Consider the following 21,819-nt stretch of genomic DNA (forward strand, 5'->3'; position numbering starts at 1 on the left):
TATTGTTAGAATTGTTCTATTTTGTTAATTTTTTACTGTGCCTAATTTGTAGCTTATACTTTGTCATAGGTATGCATGTAGAGGAAGAAACAATACAGATAGGGTTCGGTACTGGGGGGAGTGGTTCAGGCATCCGCTGGGGGTCTTGGAACATATCCCCTGTGGATAAGGGTGGCTACTGTGTAATTTGTTTTTCTGAAACTCCAGAAAAGACAAAGCAAGACTGTGTGGCAGAAAGCAGGTCATTGTGAGGAGGTGGAGGGAAGCAGGGATTGACTGGGGAGGGCAGGGGCTTTTTGGGGAAATGGCAACAGTCTAGATTTTTATCATGATGGTAGTTACAGGAATGTACACAGTTTTCAAATCTCATAGATCTGTGCGTTTTAAATGGATGCTTGAAAATGTATATCTCAATAAGTAGTTTAAGAAATGTGTAACGAGAGAGGGAAATACTTGCAGTTCTCTATTTTTCTTCTTGTCTTCAAAGCTTTATAACATCCCAAAATGTGTTTGCAACTTCAATCATTCTCGTTTTTGTTGTTGCCGTTCTTTTTGGGTTTTTTTGCTCTAACAAACCAAACTCAGAAAACACTTCTTCCATGCAAGGGCATCGACTTTAAACCAGTTGGTTACAGAAGAACGAACAATGCAAACATATTAATTTGTTTCTTCTTGCTGAAAATGTTAGGCAGAGGTATGCTTTTCGCCATGACTTATGCAACGTATTTATACCTACATAAACCCACATGCGCGTTGGTCCTGTTCTGATTTTTAATGGGGTTGTTTTAAGAATGTGCTGCCTTTTCTCCCTGCTGATTGGGTTTGGCCTCATCACTTGTTTTCCGTGTTGATACAAGGCAACCCTTCATACTTACCTCCTTTCCTAGGGGCACCTGGGGAACTGATGAGCCGTTTCTGAGCCTTCCTCCTTCTGGCCAAGGCAGGCACGGTGTAAACATGTGCACAGATGTCCTCAGGCCTTGTCTCTGACTCCTCTCTTCTTGCCCTCCCAGACTCCAGAGCCAGGTGCACACCTGCCAGGTGAAGGTGAGATTGAAGATAACCAGCTCCCCACATCCCCTGTGGAACAAGTGGAGCAGGGATGGAGCCGGCAGACAGACCGCGATGATTCTGAAACACTGTCCCAGCAGAGTGAAACTGGATCAGACACAAAAACTGACCCCTTTGAAAGTGCCTCCGACACAGAGTCCTTGTCTGGGGACCTCCCGAGGGGAGTCTTCCACCCTCTGAGAGGTACCCCTGTAGACACAGAAGTGCCTTGGGAATACCCTGATGTCTCAGCAACTGGACCCCCTCAAGAGCAGCATTTGACCAGTGTTCCTCGGCTTCATGCAAAGGAAGAACTCGGTTTGTCCCCTGGCTTAAAGGACGACTCTTGCAAAAATGGGTGGCGAGCCTTTGCCACCGTTGCTGGAGAACAGGAGGCAGGACACCTCTGGGACTGCGCGACGAGCCTGGAGCGAGAGGCTTTGCTGGCAGGGGCTCCCCGACACACAGGGTGCTGCTTACAGAGGGCCACAGACAGCAGCGGTCCGGAGCCAGAACGGGGGGTGGCTATTCAAGACCTCAGAGGGCTCTCCGCTGTCTCTCTTCAGAAATCCAGGTCTGAGGGCTATCTGGGCATCCCAGTGGTCTGGCCCTTCCTTCTCTGGTGCTGTGAACTGGGTCGGAGTTGGCCACATATCCACAACAGGGCCAGGGCACTTGTGCCACTTAGCAGAGACCCAGTGGACAGCACAGCCCCTCTGGGGACCAGGACAAAAAGGGAAAGTACTCTAAGCCTTGCAGGGGACACAGAACTGCTCTGGTCCCAGCCCCACTTGGATGTTCCCTGCCAGCCTCCTTTGAGAACATCTTGCCTTCTACACACCAAGCGTCATCATAGTGCCCCAGAAACTATTGGTGACAAGAATAGGGCATCCCCCATACACGACTGTGGGCACATGAGGGCACCGGTCAGGGCCCATTCCATAGCAGGGTTTTCCTCAGAGTGCCCCGAGGATCCCATGGGACCGAATGTTGTGAAGTCTGGCACCCCTGTGAAGGAAGGGGAAGAAAATGAACGAGATCCAAGAACACAAAACGCCCTTTCCCCTACACCCACCCCGCTGGCTGGCCCGCTTCCTGCTTTTCAAAGTGGGGCTCCGCATCTGCAGGGTCCCTGCAAGCCCGATGGGTTTCGCTTGCAAAGGGCCTTTCAGGACACTCCTTCTGCAGATCTCCTGGGGGAAAACCAGTTAAGACAGGAATCCAGGTCATGTCTGGTGGCTTCATGCCTCACGTCAGAGTTAGTGAAGCTCAGTGCGGAGGAAGTGCCTGAGCCTGCTGAGTACAAGTCGGAGCAAAGCCCAGAAAGCAGAACCCAGGAACCCCAAGGCACCCAACTCGCACCAAGAGCTGCTGCTGAGAGACAGACACAGAAGCACCTCTGGGGCATTTCTGTCGAGGCAGGAAACCAAACCAGTAATTTCACATCAAAGTATGTGCTCGGCGTGGAAAGCAAGCCACCTACCAGGGCCAAGTTCCCACGGCAGCCTAGCAGTCAGGGGACCCAGGTGTGGAGTGGAGACTCAATGGGCTGCTTGGAAGTGAGTGACAGTTCAGATGCCCCTGAGACCACCCAGAAGTCAAGCGCAATAGACACTTCAAAGGCAGCCGAAGAGGCCATGTTTCTAGACCCCAATTTCAGGGAACAGGCTTTGCAAGGTCTTTCAGAATTCAAGGCAGCCACGGTGTCTCACTGCGGCCCTGGGGCTGAGGAGGGTGAACAGGGGCCTGGGGGTGCCGTGGGCCGGCAGCTGGAGCCCAAAGCAGGCGGTGAGGCCTCCAGGGGCAGGGGCGCCCTCATCATTGTGGCTGTGGAGCAGAAAGGTCTTCAGGCCGCCAGGAGCAATGCGAGGCCTGTTCCAGAAGCACTGCCCCCTCGCTTTCCTGAGGAAAGACCGGAATCTCCCCCGAGCACTGGCGAGACCGCCTGTGAGTCTCCCGCTACGGGGAAAACACCAGCCGGTAAAGAGTGTGAGCTGCTTCAGCCCGTGGCCCAGGCCGCAGAGCTCGGGAGCGTGCTGGTTCCCCGAGCTGCTTTGGTGGAGAAGCCGAGCACAGCGGCGCCCCCGGGAGAGACACTGCGTGGGGAGAGCCAGAGCCCCGGGCCCGGGGAGCGTGGCGCCGGGGAGGCCCCGGAGGGCGGCGCTGCAGCAGCCCCGGGCCAGCGCCCGCGTATCCCTGCCTTGGAGCCGCCCCAGCCGCCACGCGGGCTTCGCAAGGCCGTGCAGGAACCTGGGAAGCGCCCCACGTTTTCCAAGGTGACCTCCTTCAGGAAGGGCAGGCCCTTGGCCGCTGAGAGCCCAGGAGGGGACCCGGCCCCGACCACCGAGGGCCGCGGCGGGGGTCTTTCAGGCCCCGAGGGGCTCCCCCCGGAGAATCCGCCCCGGGCGGCCCGCTGGGACCCGCCGCCTCTGCACCACGGGGACGCCAGCGCCTGGCCCGAGTTTGCCCCGCAGGCTGCAGGCGACGGGACCGCAGGGCCGGCAGGGACTGGGCACATGGGGACCGCAGGGGACCTTGGTAGGCGAGGGCCTTCCTCTGAGAGCTGTAACGCAAAGAGACTCAAAACAACGGAGAAAAAGCTCAGGGCAAGGTTAGCCTTGGCTCATAAGACCTTTTCAAGCTTTTTTGAGTCAATCGTTGTAGAGAAAGAGAACACCCAGGAACGTTCCCCAGGTTCTCCCAAGGGCGAGAAGGAGAAGAGCAGGCTGCGCCAGGGTTCCTGGCGGGCCTTTCTGAAAAGCAAAGACACCGAAAGCCCCAAAAAGCCCGCCCTAGTGAGACCGCTGCTAGGACCCGGAATTCTTTCCCCGGCAGAGACCGACAGCCACTGTGAGGAACGGGCGGGGGACAAAGAGGGCTATGTTTTTAGCGATCACTGGGCACCCCCACTTGCCCCCACACCTTTGCCCCCCAGTTTAGTTTCTCCAGAACGCAGGAGGAAAAGTGAACCGACCATCAAGTGCACAGCCGCCCGGGAAGGCGGTAGGTACCTACCTTCAGGTATCTTTCCTGAAAAGTCCTGGCTGGTGTCCCCCGGCAGCCCTCGGGCCCAGCAGGCTGGCATTGCGCACACCCTGCCTTCCAGCTCTGCCAGCTACCTGGCATATGAAAACCCCGGGACGCCCTGCAGACCCACGAGCCCCAAACCCCTGAGTCCCAGGCCTAATGCTCAGCGGACGGGTCCCCACTACCCCGGGAGGGGTAGCGCCGTCTCCATGGTTTCTCTTGGAAGCTACAGCTACGTGGACAGCAGTTCAGGGGACCCTGAAAGACCCAAGATTCCCAAGGGCCGGACCAGTCTCCTGCTTTCTCTGCAGACGCTAAACCAGGATGAGCAGAAGGAAGAGGGCAGGGAAGGAGGCCCGGGTCCACGCGGCTTGGGCACAGCGCCCTGGCTCAGGGACCTTCCTGGGAATGAGGTGAGTATCTGAATCGCACCAAGCCTTTCCTGAGCTCCTCAGGCAAGAGGAGGAGGGGAGCAGGCGGGAATCGTCCTAAGTGAGGGGAGATTCAAGTAGGAAGGCCAGGCCAAAATTGTCCCCATTACACTCCCAGTCCCCCCAACAGCCCCCTCCCCTAGTGAACACAGCGTGTGACCAGCTTCTTGAACGTTACCAAGCTAACAAGCCGGAATTGGCATTTCATCATTTCATTTTGTGTTTTTCTTTAATTTCAAGCCATTTGAATTTTCTTTTGTATGAACTGCCGGCTCCCTAGGCACTGCCCATTTTCTTTTCTTTCTTTCTTTTCTTTCTTTCTTTCTTTTTTTTTTTTTTTTTGAGACAGAGTCCCGCCCTGTCGCCAAGGCTGGAGTGCAGTCGCTCCATCTCGGCTCACTGTAACCTCTGCCTCCCGGGTTCAAGCAATTCTCTGCCTCAGCCTCAGGAGTAGCTTGGACTACAGGCGCCCACCACCACGCCCGGCTAATTTTTGTATTTTTAGTAGAGACGGGGTTTCACCATGTTGGCCAGGCTGGTTTTGATCTCCTGACCTCGTGATCCACCCGCCTCATCCGGCACTGACCATTTTCTACTGAATGGTCTGTGTAGGCTTTTGTGTTAAACCTAGTCCTTCTCCACTGTGGCATTTTAAAAAAATTCCCCATGTTGTCTTCTAGTACTTTAATGGCTTGTATTTTATCGTATTTAGAATTTGATCCAGCTGAACTTATTTCGTATAAAGAGACAGGAATTGTTGGTGCTTCTGAAATGTTTAGTGCAGTAAGATGGTCTCTTCCCCAAAGTGACCCCTTCTGTCCGGGATAGGTTAGCAGGGTCAGGCACAGGAAGGAGCAGACAAGGGTGGGATTTCTCATCCCAGCTGCCCTTGGAATGAGGGAGCTTTTCTGGAAATTCCAGAAAGACAGTGCCCTGGAGACCGCGAAAAGTAAAAAGCAAGGCTCCCTTCACTTCTTTAGACCAAGAGATGTCACGTCTCCTGCACGGCCAGAGCCGGGGAGCACAAGCGACAGCCGCCCCACGCGGTGGCACGGTGGCCTCTGGGGCACTCCCCTCTGCCTGCAGGCAGATGTCAGCCACTCATGGGCTGCACGGATGGGAAGCTGACATATGAGGTGCTGGTAGAGCGCCTCCAGGCCAGGCTAAGAGGGGCGGAGCTGGGCGAGAAGGGGTTTCCCAGCAGAGCATCCGACAAAGCTGAGTGGACAGCATACATTCAAATAGGATCACTACCAGCAGGAAACGGCTTCACCTCCTCAGCCTGTTTCTGCATCTGTAGGCTGTTAAACATGAAAGGACTTTTTTGTTTTGTTTTGTTTTGTTTTTTGGGGGGTCCTTTTTTCATTACTGTTACTACTAAAGTTTAAAAACAACGCCAAACAATACAGATGTAGAAAGGAAAAGGCCTCTCCCCAAAACCCGCTAATCCCACTCCATGCAAGGAAACACTGCTGTATACTAAGGTGTCTCATCTTTCATCGTGTTCTCACACAGGGTTTATGGGGCAGTTTGGGGAGGGGGAGTTACACCGCGTGGTCAGACATACACATTGCTCTGCGCCTTGCTTGCTTGCTTAATACGGCAGGTACAGCCCTCCGGCGCCTCATATTCGTGGCTGTGTTTGGAAGTTGCATAATAGTTCAGGGTAGGACCATGCTGTATTTCCTTTAACGGTTCTTCTACTGATTGGCGCTGAGGTAATCTGTAGTTTGGGGTCTTTATAAATAATGCTGCGGCAGCACCCTTGAGCACGTGTCCTTAGATATGGATGCTTTTATTTCTGTCGGATATAAAAGTGGGATTGCACAAAGGGTAGGGGTATTTTAATAGCTTCCAGATTACTTCTGAAATGACTGGCGATCGACGCTCAACAGCAGTATCTGAGTGCCCATTTTCTCACACCCCTGCAACTTCGTTGCTTATTGCCCTTTTATATTTTCTATCACCTGAAAATACATAGAGAACTTGATTTAAAAGTAAAAAGACATTTTAGTGTTAGGCAACTCAGAGTTAAATCAAGTAGTCAAAAGAAGATTTTACAGTATTTGAATTAACAAGCCTGATTTAATGGTGATATAAGCCAGGCGCGGTGGCTCACGCCTGTAATCTCAGCACTTTGGGAGGCCGAAGTAAGCAGATCACCTGAGGTCAGGAGTTCGAGACCAGCCTGGCCAACATGGTGAAACCCCGTCTCTACTAAAAATACAAAAATTAGCTGTGCCTGGTGGTGGGTGCCTGTAATCCCAGCTACTTGGGAGGCTAAGGCAGGAGAATCACTTGAATCCGGGAGGCAAAGGTTGCAGTGAGCCGTGCCACTGCACTCCAGCCTGGGTAACAAAGCAAGACTCCGTCTCAAAAAAAAAAAAAAAAAAGGTGAGATATATATATATATATATATATATATATATATGTCCGTGTGTGTCTATGTATACACACTGTATACACACACATGCACACACATACATGGTGCAGAAGCACATACTGGAAGGCAGATATTCCTGGAAGTGGTCCCTGTGCTCACTTGACATTGTGCATAGGATGGAGCAGGTGCATGGGGCCTCAGGCACACACCTGGACAGCCTGCTTGGTTTGTTGGGGTTTTTTTGTGTGTGTGTGCCTTTCTGTTTGTTTTTTGTTTATTTGGTTTGATTCAGGGTCTTGCTGTGTCTCCCAGGCTGGAATGTGGTGACAAGATCACAGCTCGCTCAGTCTGGATCTCCCAGGCTCAAGCAATCTTCCTGCCTCAGCCTCCCAAGTTGCTGAGCCCCCAGACATGCGCCACCACACCCAGATAATTTTTTAATTTTTTGTAGTGATGGAGTCTCACCTTGTTGCCCTGGTTGCGTTTTAACAAACAGTGATTGAGATGATAAGTAGAAAGTATCCAGCAAAGGGCCAGGCGTGAAGCGGGTGTCCGATAAATTGAGCTCCTATTCCTCTTTCCGTTTCACTCCTTACTGGAGAAGAGGAAGGCCTAGTACACTGCGCATCAGACCACAGACAGAACAGCACGAGAAGGCAAGCAAAGCTGGGAAAGGCTCCCTCTGTCTGGTAGAACCCTGGATGGTGGTGGAATATGAAACTCCCCGTGTAGAAATGACTGCGCCATCTTGTGGGCATTCCTGGGAGAGCAGGATCTGATGATCAGAGTAATTTGCAAGAAATTCAGTCAGTTATTCCCACTTCTTCCCTGCACAACGGTATTAAGGAGCAGCAGGTCTCTTATCCCAATCTTTTAAAACAACCATTCTTAATATTTTGTTGTTTACTTCTAGATTTCTTCCACAAACAAGTTTTATATATTTAACATAGCTGTGATATTATCGTGTATAGAGATCTTAATTTTCTGTGATTTTACATCCTGCAGTTTCTTTAAAGCTTTTCAAGGTCGAGAAATAGAGACGTCTTACAGAACAGCATAATGCATAAACGTGTAGATATATATTGTCAACACACACCGGATGACCTCCACCAGGTCATGAAACACCACATCCCCGCCCCCCCCGCCCGCTTCCTGCCACCTCCCTTCGCTACCCACTGTGCCCCATCTCAGGGTGTTCACTTGCATTTCATTATCGTGTTACTACTTTATTACCATGGGTGTGGGGGCTTGCCCGTTTCGAGGTTTATATAATCAAAACCTTACACATTCCTTTAAACCTTACTCAGTCTATTTGGTGTCTGCCTTCCCCTGCTCTAATTAAGAATCATCCTGTGCACTGGGTGCTGTGGCTCACGCCTGTCATCCCAGCACTTTGGGAGGCCAAGGCCAGTGGATCACGAGATCAGGAGATCGAGACCATCCTGGCTAACACGGTGAAATCCCATCTCTACTGAAAATACAAAAAATTAGCCGGGCATGGTGGCAGGCGCCTGTAGTCCCAGCTGAGGCAGGAGAATGGCGTGAACCCAGGAGGCGGAGCTTGCAGTGAGCCGAGATTGCGCCACTGTACTCCAGCTTAGGCGACAGAGCCAGACTCCATCTCAAAAAACAAAAAACAGGAAAAAATCCTCCTGTGCTACGAACCTACAGCTCTCTCATCATGATGCTGAGTTGCTCTGAATCATTGGAACACAGTCTTTCTCAGTCAGCTGCTGATGGACTTGGGGGTTGTGCCCAGTTTCGGGCTGCTGTGAAGATTTGGGTCGGGGGCCTGCTGCACGTGCCTGTGTATTTCTGTGGGGTGCATTTTAGGGGTGTCCTTGGGGGAGGCATATCTTTAGTCTTACTAAATACTCAAATTATTTTTCCAAAGTGATTGCATCAGATTACACTCTCTCATTAGGAGTGTCCTTTGCTCTGTTTTCATTCACATTTGGTTGATACTGTCAGCCTTTTTAATTGCAGCCATTCTGCTAGGTGTGTAGCAGAATCTCACTGTGATTTTTAGTTTTCATTTTCCTGATGTCTGAAGAGGCTAGGGAACTTTAGTTTTTGTTTTTGTTTTTGGAGACCGAGTCCCCCTCTGTCACCCAGGCTGGAGTGCAGTGCTGTGATCTCAGCTCACTGTAACCTCTGCCTCCCGGGTTCAAGCGATTCTCCTGCCTCAGCCTCCCGAGTAACTGGGACTATAGGCACCCGCCACCATGCTCAGCTAATTTTTGTATTTTTAGTAGAGATGGGGTTTCATCATGTTGGGTAGGCTGGCCTCGAACTCCTGAGGTCGAGTGATCCACCTGCCTCGGCCTCCTTAGGCCACTGCACCTGGCCTAAGGAACTTTTTATGTGCTCTTTGACACTCTGGATACCCTTGTCAAACTAAAATAATCAAAAAGGTTGGAATCTAGTTTAAAAAGAGTTTATTCAGGCCAGGCACAGTGGCTCAAGCCTGTAATCCCAGTATTTTGGGAGGCCGAGGCAGGGGGATCACCTGAGGTCAGGAGTTTGAGACCAGGCTGACCAACATGGAGAAACCCTGTCTCTACTAAAAATACAAAAGTCAGCCGGGCGTGGCCTGTAATCCCAGCTACTTGGGAGGCTGAGGCAGGAGAATCGCTTGGACCAGGGAAGTGGAGGTTGTGGGGGAGCCGAGATTGTGCCATTGCACTCCAGCCTGGGCAACAAGAGTGAAACTCTGTCTCAAAAAAAAAAAAAAGAGTTTATTCAGCACAGAAGTTGAGGACTGCAGCCCGGGACACACTTCCAAGTTGCCTTGGAGAGTGCTCCAGAGCACAAAAGAGAAGCTCAAATTTTTTAAAGAAAAGAAGGAGGAATCAGGAGAGGAAGTAAGTACAAAGGTTGTTTATTAGGAATTCTCACTGGTTTATGGAAGTAACCCTGGTTGGTGACTGGCTATACCTTGTTGAACTATAAGGTATGTGGCATTTTATGGCTACTTGGAGTGAGTTAGTCTAGAGTCCACATAGCAAGTGGCCCTAAGAGGTAGCTATTTAGCTGAAGGGGGAGTGAGATATTACGTCTTAAATGCCTTTTGGGTTTGGGCCTGATAATTTAAAGGGCTCACATTCCTCAGATAATTTTTTTTCTTACTCTCTTGTGGGACATGTCTCTCCTAGTCTGTCGTCCATTTGTTTTGGGGTTGTCTTTCTCTTACTGATTCTGGATAGAATTGCATTGTTGATTAATATGCCACAAATATTTCCCTTTTCATGTGGCTTGTCTTTTCCCTCTTTAATGGTATCTTTATTTATTTATTTATTTATTTTGAGATGGAGTCTTGCCCTGTTGCCCAGGCTGGAGTGCAGTGGCGCGATCTTGGCTCACTGCAACTTCCACTTCCCGGGTTCAAGCAATTCTCCCACCTCAGCCTCCCAAGTAGCTGGGACTACAGGCACAAGCCACCACGCCCAGCTAATTTTTGTATTTTTAGTAGAGACGGGTTTTGCCATATTGGCCAGGGTGGTCTCAAACTTGTGAGCTCAAGTGATCCACCTACCTCAGCCTCCCAAAATGTTGGGATTACAGGTGTGAGCCATCGCGCCTGGCCATAATGATATCTTTTGATGAACAGAAATTCTCAATTTTAATGTTGTCAAGTGTATCCATCTTTTCTCTACCCCAAGGTCATGAAGAGCATCCTTTAAATTACCTTCTTAAAAACTTTCATGGTCTTGCTTATGACATGTAGGTCTCTGAGATGCCTATAACTGGCATTTGGGTTCCATTCGTCTGTTTGTCCATCCTTCTACTGACGCAGTATTCTAATCACTGTAGCTGTACAGTAAGCATTGCTGACCAGTCTACCAGTTCCTCTCACATGGTCATCAAGTCGATAAACTGAGCTCACTGAGTGCCACTTGTGGGCAGGCAATGCTCTGGATGCAGCAGACCTACTGTACTGAATAATACAGCAGGATGTCCGTCCTCACAAGAGGACAGCATGCGGCAGTCAATAAATTAGTGAGCAAGTAAGATCATTTCAGATAAAAGGAAATGGGAAAGAGAGTTGAGAGGTTTGATGGAGGGGCACCCTTGGCTTGGAGATTTTGGGTCTGACATTTGAACCAAGTCTCAAGTGATGAGGAAGCCGTAGAGCCCTGTAAGGTCCAGCCTCATATGTTAGTAACATGGAGGAATCCCCTCGGTGTTGCCATCCCCATTGGTGCCTGACGCTTTAGCTGCAGTCTTGATAGGATTGTTTTCCTCATCTGTAGATGCTGTAGAATTTAACCCTCCACAGTGTCACCTCCCACCTGTGAGACCATGGCATATTTCTTTTTTTTTTTTTTTTTTTTTTTTTGAGACCGAGTCTCACACTGTCGTGGGCAGTGGTGTGATCTTGGCTCACTGCAACTCCTGCCTCCCGGTTTCAAGTGATTCTCCTGCCTCAGCCTCCCAAGTAGCTGGGATTACAGGCACCCGCCACCACACCCAGCTAATTTTTTGTAATTTTAGTAGAGATGAGGTTTCACTATGTTGGCCAGGCTGGTCTCGAACTCCTGACCTTGTGATCCGCTCCGACCGTGGGGTATTTCTGCGTGTGTGTGTGATGCAGACCAGCATGAGGCAGTCCTCTGGAGCTGTTTGCATTTAGAGATTTCTTTCCTCTGGGATTTCAGGTTTGGGGGCAGAGAACCTTTGATTCCAGAGGAAGCAGGCTCCAGCATCTGCTGAAGGCATGCATACAGGATCATGCCCCTGGCTGAAGGGGCTTAGGAAGGACACCAAGACTAAGAGAGAGCAGGACAGAAATAGTTGTGGCTGGGCAAGAGGAATGAGAGGAGACTGGAAATTCAGAACTCCTGTGGGTGTCTTAATACCCACTCTGACCTGACTGTGAGCCTTGGAGTAAGACCATACTGGGACCCAGTTTCCTTGTCTGTCAAGGATTGGACCAGGTGATTTCCTAGGTCTCTGCTGGGTGTAATATCCTCTTTATGGAATGAATGCTGGATAGCTTTCCTGTCCACCAGCCACAGCCTTTCTAACTTTGGTGGCAAGATTCCAACATACTGTTTCTGCTTAGGAGTTCTAAGTGTGTGTGTGTGTGTGTGTGTGTGTGAGAGAGAGAGAGACAGAGAGAGAGAGTGAATATTTTCTAGCCTTTAAAATCTGTTTATAATCTGAAATTTATATGGAGAGATACATGCCCTAAAATAGTTAAAACAACTTTGAGAAAGATAAATCAAGTGAGGGGAATCAATATTTGATATTAATTCATACTTATTACCTGAAGTAATCAAGACTATGTAGTATTGGGGGAGGGAAAATTACATAGAGTAATGGAAAAGAATAGAGAACACAGAAATAGACCCACACAAATATACCTGCCAATTTTAAGGTGCAAAAGCAATTCAATGGATAGTCTTTTCGACAAACAATGCTGGAGCATTTGGACATCCAAAGCAAAAAAAAAGGAAAATTTTAACCTAAATCTCACAGTTTATTTAAAAATTAATGCAAGAACTTCCTTTAGCCATTCTTTAAGGGTAGCTCTGTAGGCAATAAATTCTCTCATTCTTCCTTTCTTTGAGAAGGTCTCAATTTTCTCTTCATTACTGAAGAATATGTTCACTGGATAAAAGATTCTAAGTTAGGCCGGGCGCGGTGGCTCAAGCCTGTAATCCCAGCACTTTGGGAGGCCGAGGCGGGCGGATCACAAGGTCAGGAGATCGAGACCACAGTGAAACCCCGTCTCTACTAAAAATACAAAAAACTAGCCGGGCGCGGTGGCGGGCGCCTGTAGTCCCAGCTACTCAGGAGGCTGAGGCAGGAGAATGGCGGGAACCCGGGAGGCGGAGCTTGCAGTGAGCCGAGATCGCGCCACTGCACTCCAGCCTGGGCAACAGCGTGAGACTCCGTCTCAAAAAAAAAAAAAAAAAAAAAAAAAAAAAAAAAAAAGATTCTAAGTTAATAGTTATTTTCTTGAAAAGTGACACTTGAAAAGTTTTATGTCACTTCTTTCTGGCCTTCAGGTGTCTGATGCCTTTTAAAGTGTTTTTCTCTTATAAGGAAGGTGTCTTTTTTCCCTCTCACTGCTCTCAATAATTTTTATTTGTCCTTAGATTTCAGAAGTTTGCTTATGCTTCTTCTCTATGTGGATTTCTTTGGATTTATACTATGTGGACTTTGCACAGCTTCTTAAATCTATGGGTTTATATCTTTGACCAAATTTAGGAAATTCTGAGCATCATTTCTTTAAATACTTTTTTACCCCAACCCACTTTCTCCTCTCTCTTTTGGACTCCAATTATCTAGTGTTTGATCTTTCTTTGCAGTCTCACAGGTCTATGATGCTATGTTTGGTTTTCTTTCTTTCTTCAGTCTGTTTTTTCTCTGTTGTTCAGATTGTATAATTCTGTTTCTTCCATCTACTGGTTTTCACTGATCCTCTTATCCTCTCCATTCTCCTGTAAGCCCATCCACTGAACTTTTTATTTCAGTTATATTTTTCAATTCTGTAATTTCCACTTAGATATTCTTTATATATTATATTTCTTTGCTAAGGTTTCCCATTTTCTGAGCTGTTCTATTTTTCATTTGTTTCAAGAGTGTTTGTATTGCTTGTTGAAGCATTTTTATGATACCTGCTTTAAAATCTTTGTTTGATAATTCCTGCACCTTGTGTCTTCTCAGTGCTGGTGTCTGTTGACTCTCTTTTTTATTCAAGTTGAGATTTTCCCTGTTCTTGTTATGATTAATGAGTTTCTATTTTATTCTGGGTATTTTGGGGAGTGCATTTTGACTCTTTGTATCTTATTTAAATCTTGTTTTGGAAAACCACCTCTGACTCCACTCTGATGTGGTAAGGTGGGCACTACCTCATTACGGCCAGGTTTGGGTGAAACGCTACATTCCTTTATTGGCCTCTATTGACACTTTATGCAAGGGTGGGTGTTTCATTTACTAATGGGCGGGGATGAGAGTTAAGATTTTACACCAAGCTTGCACCAATAGCATGGTGTAAGAGTTAAAGAAAGAGGAAAGAAACACAACACAAAAAGTGGCTCAACAGTCAAAGACAGATTTATTTTGGCAAATAAATCTGAGAGGGGCTTCTGGCTGATTTTTGGTCAGGAGCACTCTCTTACAGATTAAGAGTATGTATTGGTGAGAGAGCTTATTACAGGCTTGGAATATTTCTGTTGCGGGGAGAAGTTTATGGTGGGGTTGGAATGTCTCTGGTTGGAGGGGAGGTTATCTTGGGGCTGACATCTCTCTGGCTAGAGGAGAGGGTATCTTGGGGTTGGCATGTCTCTGGTTGGGGAGGGATTTGGAATGTTTCTGGTCAGAGACGTTATTTGTAGTTTATGGTCATGCTGATCTTAGCCATTAGGCTGATGCCCTTTAGATTTTAGGCAGTTTTTGATCAAGGTGGACTTTAGAATGGCGATGCTTGTCCAAGATGATGATATTCCTGCTCTGTCAGTGGGATCAGGAGCCCTTGCGAATGCTAGCTGGTGGTGAAGGTGCTGGTTCTTTATCTGGCCTTCTCCTACATTACTCCAACAGGGCAGGGGAGGAATGCCTCACTGACACCAGGTAGAGGATGGAAGACTGGCTTCACACATTGTCTTCACAGACACCATGGCGGAGGGCCTCACTGACACTGGCAGGGGAAGAAAGTTCAGGCTTTCCCATCAGCCTTCTGTCACACCACTTGGCTCGGGGACATATGTGACCCACGACAGGTGAGGTTGGGAGTTCTTCACTCAGGCTTTGCTGGGGTGTGAGGGAGACAGGGGTATGTTGCATGGTTTTTACCTAAGGTTTGGCTTGAGTAGAGCATTTGTCTAAAAGTTTTCTGTCTTGCTAGGCTGGTCCTTTAGCTAGAGAATGCAGGCTTCTGTTGGAACTTTTCTGTCTGGACCTAGTGACAGCTCCAGCAAGATTGTTCAGCATCCATATAGGAAGCATGTATGAGTGGTATATATGCGGCAAAAGAAAACCTAGGGAACTCCCTGGTGTGTCATTCCTTGTTGTATTTTATGATCCCTAGCTGGTCTACTTTCTTCTCTCCACCATTCAGATGTCTTTGTTTTCATATCTTTGTTTTATATATAATGTCTTAGGTTTTTAGCTGTGCTTAATGAAACAAACAGGGAGAAGTGTGTCTATGCCATCTTGTCCAGAATTGGAAGTTTCCTGTTTTGTTTTCTTTAATAGCATACTGTTCTTATTTGATGATTTCAGTGTCTTCCTTTTTCTTCTTCAGGTTATTAATTTTAGTTATTTTGAAGTTTTCTTCTTTACATTTTCTCTTTCTTAGTTTTTTTTCCCTATTTGTTTATTTTGGTCATTTTAGTGTGTTGAAGGTTTTTCCTAAATGCCTAGCAATCTTTGGGTGAATTTCATATTTATTTCAGAGTAAGAGACCAAATATCTGTTTAGATATTATATGGGCACGTGTGGAGCTAATCGGCTGGTGTGCTTTCCTGTCAAGTGATTTTAAAAGAGAAATTGCTTATTTTATAAGTCAACGTTTAGAGGTCTCTTCTCTGAGGTGGGTCAGTTTCTCCAGAGCGGTATCCTCCAGTCACTTATTGAGGAGATACAGGATTATACTGGGAAAGAATGAAGCAGGGTGCTGAGTCACTCCCTGCTCACCACACAGGTTTTCTTGTTATCCTGTTTTCATCCCAAACCTCTCCACTGCTTTCACCAGTCAGTCTGTGGTCCCCACAAGCTGGAGATTCTTGTTCAGTTATTCAGGACCGTAAGTCTCTCGAGTTTGATCTTGGCTGGAAGTTTGAGAGTAGGAGAAATGAAAAGGGGAGTATACACAGTCATGTGGCTGACTGCAATGGGACCCTAACTGAGGGTCACACTTATAAACTTTAAACCAGAACCTCTGCCTGCTTCCTTCCATGCGAACTCCAAGTCATCTGCATTTCTTTAGATAGCTTCCTGTGCTCTACAGTACCATCTACCCCTTCTACATCTACTTTACCCTTTCCAGATTTTCTTGAACTTTCTCATCTACCATTGTCTCATCATTTCTTAATGCTGCTCTTTTGGGAATACAACCAAGGACAAAAGTTCCTTTAGTCAAACTCAGATTATCCCACCCCAAAGTCTGCTTTCTGGCCCTCTCCCCTAGGACACATGAGGACCACCAGGACAGCCTGAGCTCCTTGCCTCCCTCTAATCTATCTGTCTCTCTAGTACAGTAAGTCCCAGACTACTCTTGCCTCAGAATTCCCTGGAGGGCATTTTAGACACAAATTGCCAACCATTCCCTCTGGGCTCGGAAATCCATTTCTCACCCATTCCCAGGAGTATGGTCTATCTGTTGCTGCATAGCCTGGAGGATCCAGCTGGGTGCCTCTGGGCAAGGACTTGCTCTGAGGCAAGTCGCTTAAGTTCTCTGAGTTTCTGAGGGAGGAGATACCAGCTGTTTCTGATCCACAAGGTACCTGGGGAGAAAGAACTAGCTGAAAATAGTTTTCAAATGTAGAGCAATATTTTGGAGCTCAAATAAACACATTAGATCGGTGGTTTGCAACCTTGGCCGCACATGAGAATTACCTGGAGAGCTAGAAAAAGTCTTAATTCCCAGGCTGTACCCCAAAACCATTATATAATAATTATCCAGCCATCCAATTTCTCTTCCTCCATCTCTCTCTCTTTCATTGTATACATATGCATATGTATACGTTTTTAATTTTAGAATACCTCAGATTAAGCAGAGAATCTATAATTAAATCCTAATCTTGTAGAAAATTCTTATGCAAAATACTCTCATCTCTCAAGTGCATCTAATCACTTCCAGAATAAGGACCCCCTACAATTTCTACCATAAAAATAAACTCTATCCAGGAGCTTAATTTAAAATAAGAACTTCATTTTCCACGTACTTACCTACAAAATAAACACCATATTCTGTTCAGCAAGAGATACTTAAGAAGCAAAAACCCGAGATCCAATATTAAGTAAGCATACCCACTTTTCTCCAACTGATATGTCAGTAATAAATTATAGCAGAAACAGTCTCCCGTACAACTGGAGTGGAGTGTCGGGTTGAACAGTCAGTCCCTGTGATAGTCTCCAGTGAGGGCTGCTCTTGCCAACCCTTTTTTCTAGGAGCAACGTATTACAAAATCTTGCCTTATCAGATCTGGCCTCCTTAGTCCTCCAGTATAGATACGTTTTTAAGGCAGACTCTTGAAATATTTAAAAGAAATTTCACCTTAGTTTTTAGCACACAGTACACACAGTATTTGGGAATGCCATTCCGCAGACGTTGCTGCTATGAAGTAGATGTTCATGGGGTGGGCATAGGGGGTCGTTAGACTTGGACACCATGTGGGAAGAAAAGGGTTTCTTCTCCCAGTGGCAAATTCCAAACAACAGAGATGCTGGTGATGCCAACATAGGCCTAACTCTTCTGCTAGTGGAGACATATTTTATTTTGAAATCCTTACGGGGCCTGGTGCGTAACGGCAACCAGTGATGGTGGTGGCAACATGGGTGAAGTGGAGCCTTGCCTACATTTCAGTGAGCATCAGAGTCAAGCTAGAAGGGGTACTGGGCTCTGGAAGTGTGCTGCTGCTGCAGTTCTGTTCGTAAGGGATGTTGTTTAAGCAGGAGCTTTTACCCCAGTTGCTGGCCTTTAAAAAGTATTTCTAGCCGGGCGCGGTGGCTCAAGCCTGTAATCCCAGCACTTTGGGAGGCCGAGACGGGCGGATCACGAGGTCAGGAGATTGAGACCATCCTGGCTAACACAGTGAAACCCCGTCTCTACTAAAAAATACAAAAAAAAAAAATTAGCCGGGCGTGGTGGCGGGCGCCTGCAGTCCCAGCTACTCGGGAGGCTGAGGCAGGAGAATGGCGTGAACCTGGGAGGCGGAGCTTGCAGTGAGCTGAGATCCGGCCACTGCACTCCAGCCTGGGCGACAGAGCGAGACTCCACCTCAAAAAAAAAAAAAAAAAGTATTTCTAATGAGCATGCCAAGTTCAGTAATGACTTTCAAGGCCTAATTCTTTGATCAAACTAGAAGACTGGATTTTTTTGAAAAATACTCTTCAGAGTAGACATTTTAACAGAAACAAGATTTGTTTTGTTCCTAATCTTCACGTTTTAAAAAATGACTGTGAACAAAGTATATCACTGGACTCTGTACTTTGAAAATTAACCAAAACATAGTGTTGTACCCAAAAGGAACTGGGCAGAGGAAGGACAGCATGCTCCCAGTTGATATGTCCTTTGACCTCTGACCCCCGACCTGTTCTCTCTGCTCTCCAGAACCACATGCCCTGGGAAGAACCAGCAAGTGAGAAGCCCAGTTGCTCTCACATTCGGAAGGCTTTCCACATGGAGCCTGCCCGGAAGCCCTGCTTCACCACTGAGATGGTGACATGGGCCCTCCTCTGCGTCTCTGCAGAGGCTGTGCACGGGGAGGCTCATTCACAGCCTAGGGGCATCCCTCACCGCTCACCCATCAGTGTGGATGACCTGTGGCTGGAGAAGACACAGAGAAAGAAGTTGCAGAAGCAGGCCCACGTCGAAAGGAGTCTGCATGTAGGGGCAGTGCACAAAGATGGAGTCAAGGTAAGCCGTTCCCGGCCAGGAGTCCTCAGACTCGGTCTGGTATCCTCTTCTCTCTGCAGCTGCCTGTCGCTTCCTGAGTTTTTGCCTGACTCTCCTGTGATGTAACTTGTCACCCTGGGCCCCCTTGGATTACAGCATGCTGCCTGGGCCACCCCAGTACTGCAGTCTAGAGCCTGCAAGAGAGACACTGAGCAGCGCGTTCCCCAGAGCCACAGAAGCCAGGGCCCCCTCTTCCTTCTCTGTAGTATGTCTCTGCCTGTGGCCGGCTCCATGCAAGGTAGTAGTGCAGAGAAGACTGCCATTTAATGAGTGCCTACTGTGCGCCTAACACGATTAGACACTGCCCTAGCATTGGCTCTGCCACTCACAGAGGCACAGAACATTTCAATATTACAATCTTAACCAAATTAACTAAAGTCATTACATTGTCCATTCAATTTTATCTCCAGGACACTCTGACAACATGATTTTTTGCATGAAACCGACAGCCTACTAAAAAGTGAATTAATGGTGTAGACATCATACACTTTACCCAATCTTTGACAAGAGTTTGTTTTTTTCCCTTTATAAATAGCAATATTTATTATCAGGTGTTTGTGAAGTCCATATCTCTGAGTCTCAACTCATCCTTGAAGACCCACTTTTTAAAACAGGTGAAATTCACATCATGTAGAATTAACCATGTTAAAGTGAAGAATTCATTGGCATTTAGAATATTCATTCGCTATATGTTGCGAGCACCACCTCTGTCCAGCTCCAAGGCATTTTCATCACCCCTAAAGGAAACCCTGTTCACATTAAGTAGTCACTCCCCATTTCCCATCCCCAGACCCTGGAAATACTCATCTGCTTCCTGTCTCTATGGGTCTTCCTTTTCTTGATTTTTCATATAAATGGAATTAAATAATATGTGACCTTTTGTGACGCGTTTTTCACTTAGCGTCGTGTTTCATCCATGTCATAGCACGTATCAGTACTTCATTTCTTTGTGTGGCTAAGTAACAGTTCATTACGTAATTATACAGTACTTGTCTCACTTTGTTCATCCATACATCCATTCCTGAGTAGCTGGGATTACAGGCGCCTGCCACCATGTCCACCTAATTTTTGTATTTTTAGTAAAGACGGAGTTTCACTATGTTGGCCAGGCTAGTTTCAAACTCCTGACCTCAAGTGATCCACCGGCCTCGGCCTCCCAAAGTGCTGGGGTTACAGGCATGAGCCACCGCGCCCAACCTGTAAGTACTTAATTTTGATGAAATCTACTTTATCTGTTTTGTTGTTGCTTGTGCATTTGATGTCATACCTAAGACACTATTGCCAAATCTAAGTAATGAAATTTACCTCTGTTTTTCTCTAAGAGTTTTATACCTTTCGCTTTTACATTTAGGTCTTTGATCCTTTTTGATTCAATTTTTGTATGGTATGAGATGTCCAATTTTATATTTCCCATGTGGATATGTAGTTATCCAAACATCATGTGTTGAAGAGATTATTCTTTCCCTCACTGAATGGTCTTGGCATCCTTGTCAAAATTCAACTTACCCGCCAGGCATGATGGCTCACATCTGTAATCCCAGCACTTGGGGAAGCCGAGGCGGTGGATCACTTAAGGCCAGGAGTTCGACACCAGCCTGGCCAACATGGTGAAACCTTGTCTCTACTAAAAATACAAAAATTAGCCAGGTGTGGTGGCACGTGCCTGTACTCACAGCTACTCAGGAGGTTAAGGCAGGAGAATTGCTTGAACCTGGAAGGCAGAGGTTGCAGTGAGCCAAGATTGCACCACTGCACTCCAGCCTGGGCGACAGAGTGAGACCCTGTCTCAAAAAAAAAAAAAAAAAAAAAAAAAGTCAAATTACCTTAGATGTGTGGGTATATTTTTGACTCTCAATTCTATCCTATTAGCTTATATGTCTGTCTTTATGTCAGTACCACATTGTTTTGATTATCATAGTTTTACAGTAAGTTTTGAAATTGGAATGTGAGAGTCTTCTTTGTTCTTTTTCAAAATTGTTTTTTTTTTTTTTTGAGGCGGAGTCTCGCTCTGTCGCCCAGGCTGGAGTGCAGTGGCGCGATCTCGGCTCACTGCAAGCTCCGCCTCCCGGGTTCCCGCCATTCTCCTGCCTCAGCCTCCCGAGTAGCTGGGACTACAGGCGCCGCCACCACGCCCGGCTAATTTTTTTTTTTGTATTTTTAGTGGAGACGGGGTTTCATTGTGTTAGCCAGGATGGTCTCGATCTCCTGACCTCGTGATCCGCCCGTCTCGGCCTCCCAAAGTGCTGGGATTACAGGCTTGAGCCACCGCGCCCGGCCTTCAAAATTGTTTTGGCTATTTGCTGGACCTTGCAATTTCGTATGAATCTTATAATTAATTTTCCATTTCTGCAAAAATAAAAATAAAAATAAAGGCCCTTGGGATTTCCATAGGATTGCATTCAATCTGTAGATCACTTGGGAGAGTAGTGCCATATTAATAATATTAAGTCTTCAAATCCATGAATATTGGGTGTCTTTCCATTTTTGGGGGGTGTTCTTGAATTGCTTTCAGCAGAGTTTTGTGGTTTTCACTGTAAAAAGTCTTGCACATCCTTAGTTAAAATTTTTCCCAAGTATTTTATTCTTTTTGATGACATCATAAATGGAAATTTTTTAAGCTTCGTTTTGGGATTAAGCTTCCATTGCTAGAGCATAAAAATACAATTGATTTTTGTTTATTGATCCTGTATCCTGAAAAAAAAGAATATTTTTGTGTATTCTTTAGAAATTTCTATGTATAAGATTACATCATTTGTAAAAAACATTATTTTACTTCCTTTCCAGTTTAGATGCCTTTGATTTCTCTTTTTTGCCCTACTTGCTCTGGGTAGAACTTGCATAACAATGTTGAGCCGAAGTGGTGAACTGGGGCATCCTTGTCTTTTTGGTTTTAGGATTAAAGCTTTCAGTCTTTCACTATCGAGTATGATGTTAGCTGTGTGTTTTTCACAGATGCTGTTTTATCATGTTAAAGAAGTTCCTTTCTATTTCTAGTGTTTTTATCATGAAAGGGTGCTAGATTTTTTACGAGCGTGATCAATTTTGATGACGGTTTTTCTGCATCGACTTGAGATAATCATGCATGTTTTCTTTGCTCTATTAATGTGGCATATTACATTGAATATGTATTGATCTGCAGTTTTCTTTTCTTGTGATGTTTTTGTCTGGCTTTGGTATCAGAGTGATTCCGTTCTTATAGAATGAGTTAGGAAGTGCTCTCTCCTCTTCTATTTTTTGGAAGCGTTTGAGAAAGATTCTTCTTTAAATGTCTTGTAGAGTTCAGCAGTGAAGCTTTCTGG

At 46.6% G+C, this 21,819-nt stretch overlaps 1 protein-coding gene and 1 non-coding gene across 8 annotated transcripts in view; one reads left to right on the top strand and one right to left on the bottom strand.

Moving 5' to 3' along the window:
• The window catches only part of ARHGEF4 (Rho guanine nucleotide exchange factor 4), a 212,053-nt gene that overhangs the window by 74,086 nt on the left and 116,148 nt on the right, over positions 1 to 21,819 (top strand). For 2 of the 7 annotated variants that reach the window (XR_012421003.1, XM_005572808.5), the window contains exons 2-3: positions 1,014 to 4,490; positions 18,176 to 18,481. Coding sequence is in view for 4 of the 7 variants with exons in the window: in XM_005572808.5 (XP_005572865.3) it covers positions 1,014 to 4,490; positions 18,176 to 18,481 (3,783 nt within the window). In the remaining 3 variants the exon portion in view is untranslated. Of the gene's footprint in view, positions 1 to 1,013; positions 4,491 to 14,440; positions 14,622 to 18,175; positions 18,482 to 21,819 lie in introns of those variants that run through there. The other 5 variants (XM_045366851.2, XM_074008715.1, XM_074008714.1 and 2 more) reach the window with 4 other exon arrangements.
• Positions 16,941 to 17,069, bottom strand: LOC123568159 (small Cajal body-specific RNA 4). The gene has a single exon (XR_006691380.1).

The sequence above is a fragment of the Macaca fascicularis genome, chromosome 12, assembly GCF_037993035.2.
Source record: "Macaca fascicularis isolate 582-1 chromosome 12, T2T-MFA8v1.1".
NCBI lineage: Eukaryota > Metazoa > Chordata > Mammalia > Primates > Cercopithecidae > Macaca > Macaca fascicularis.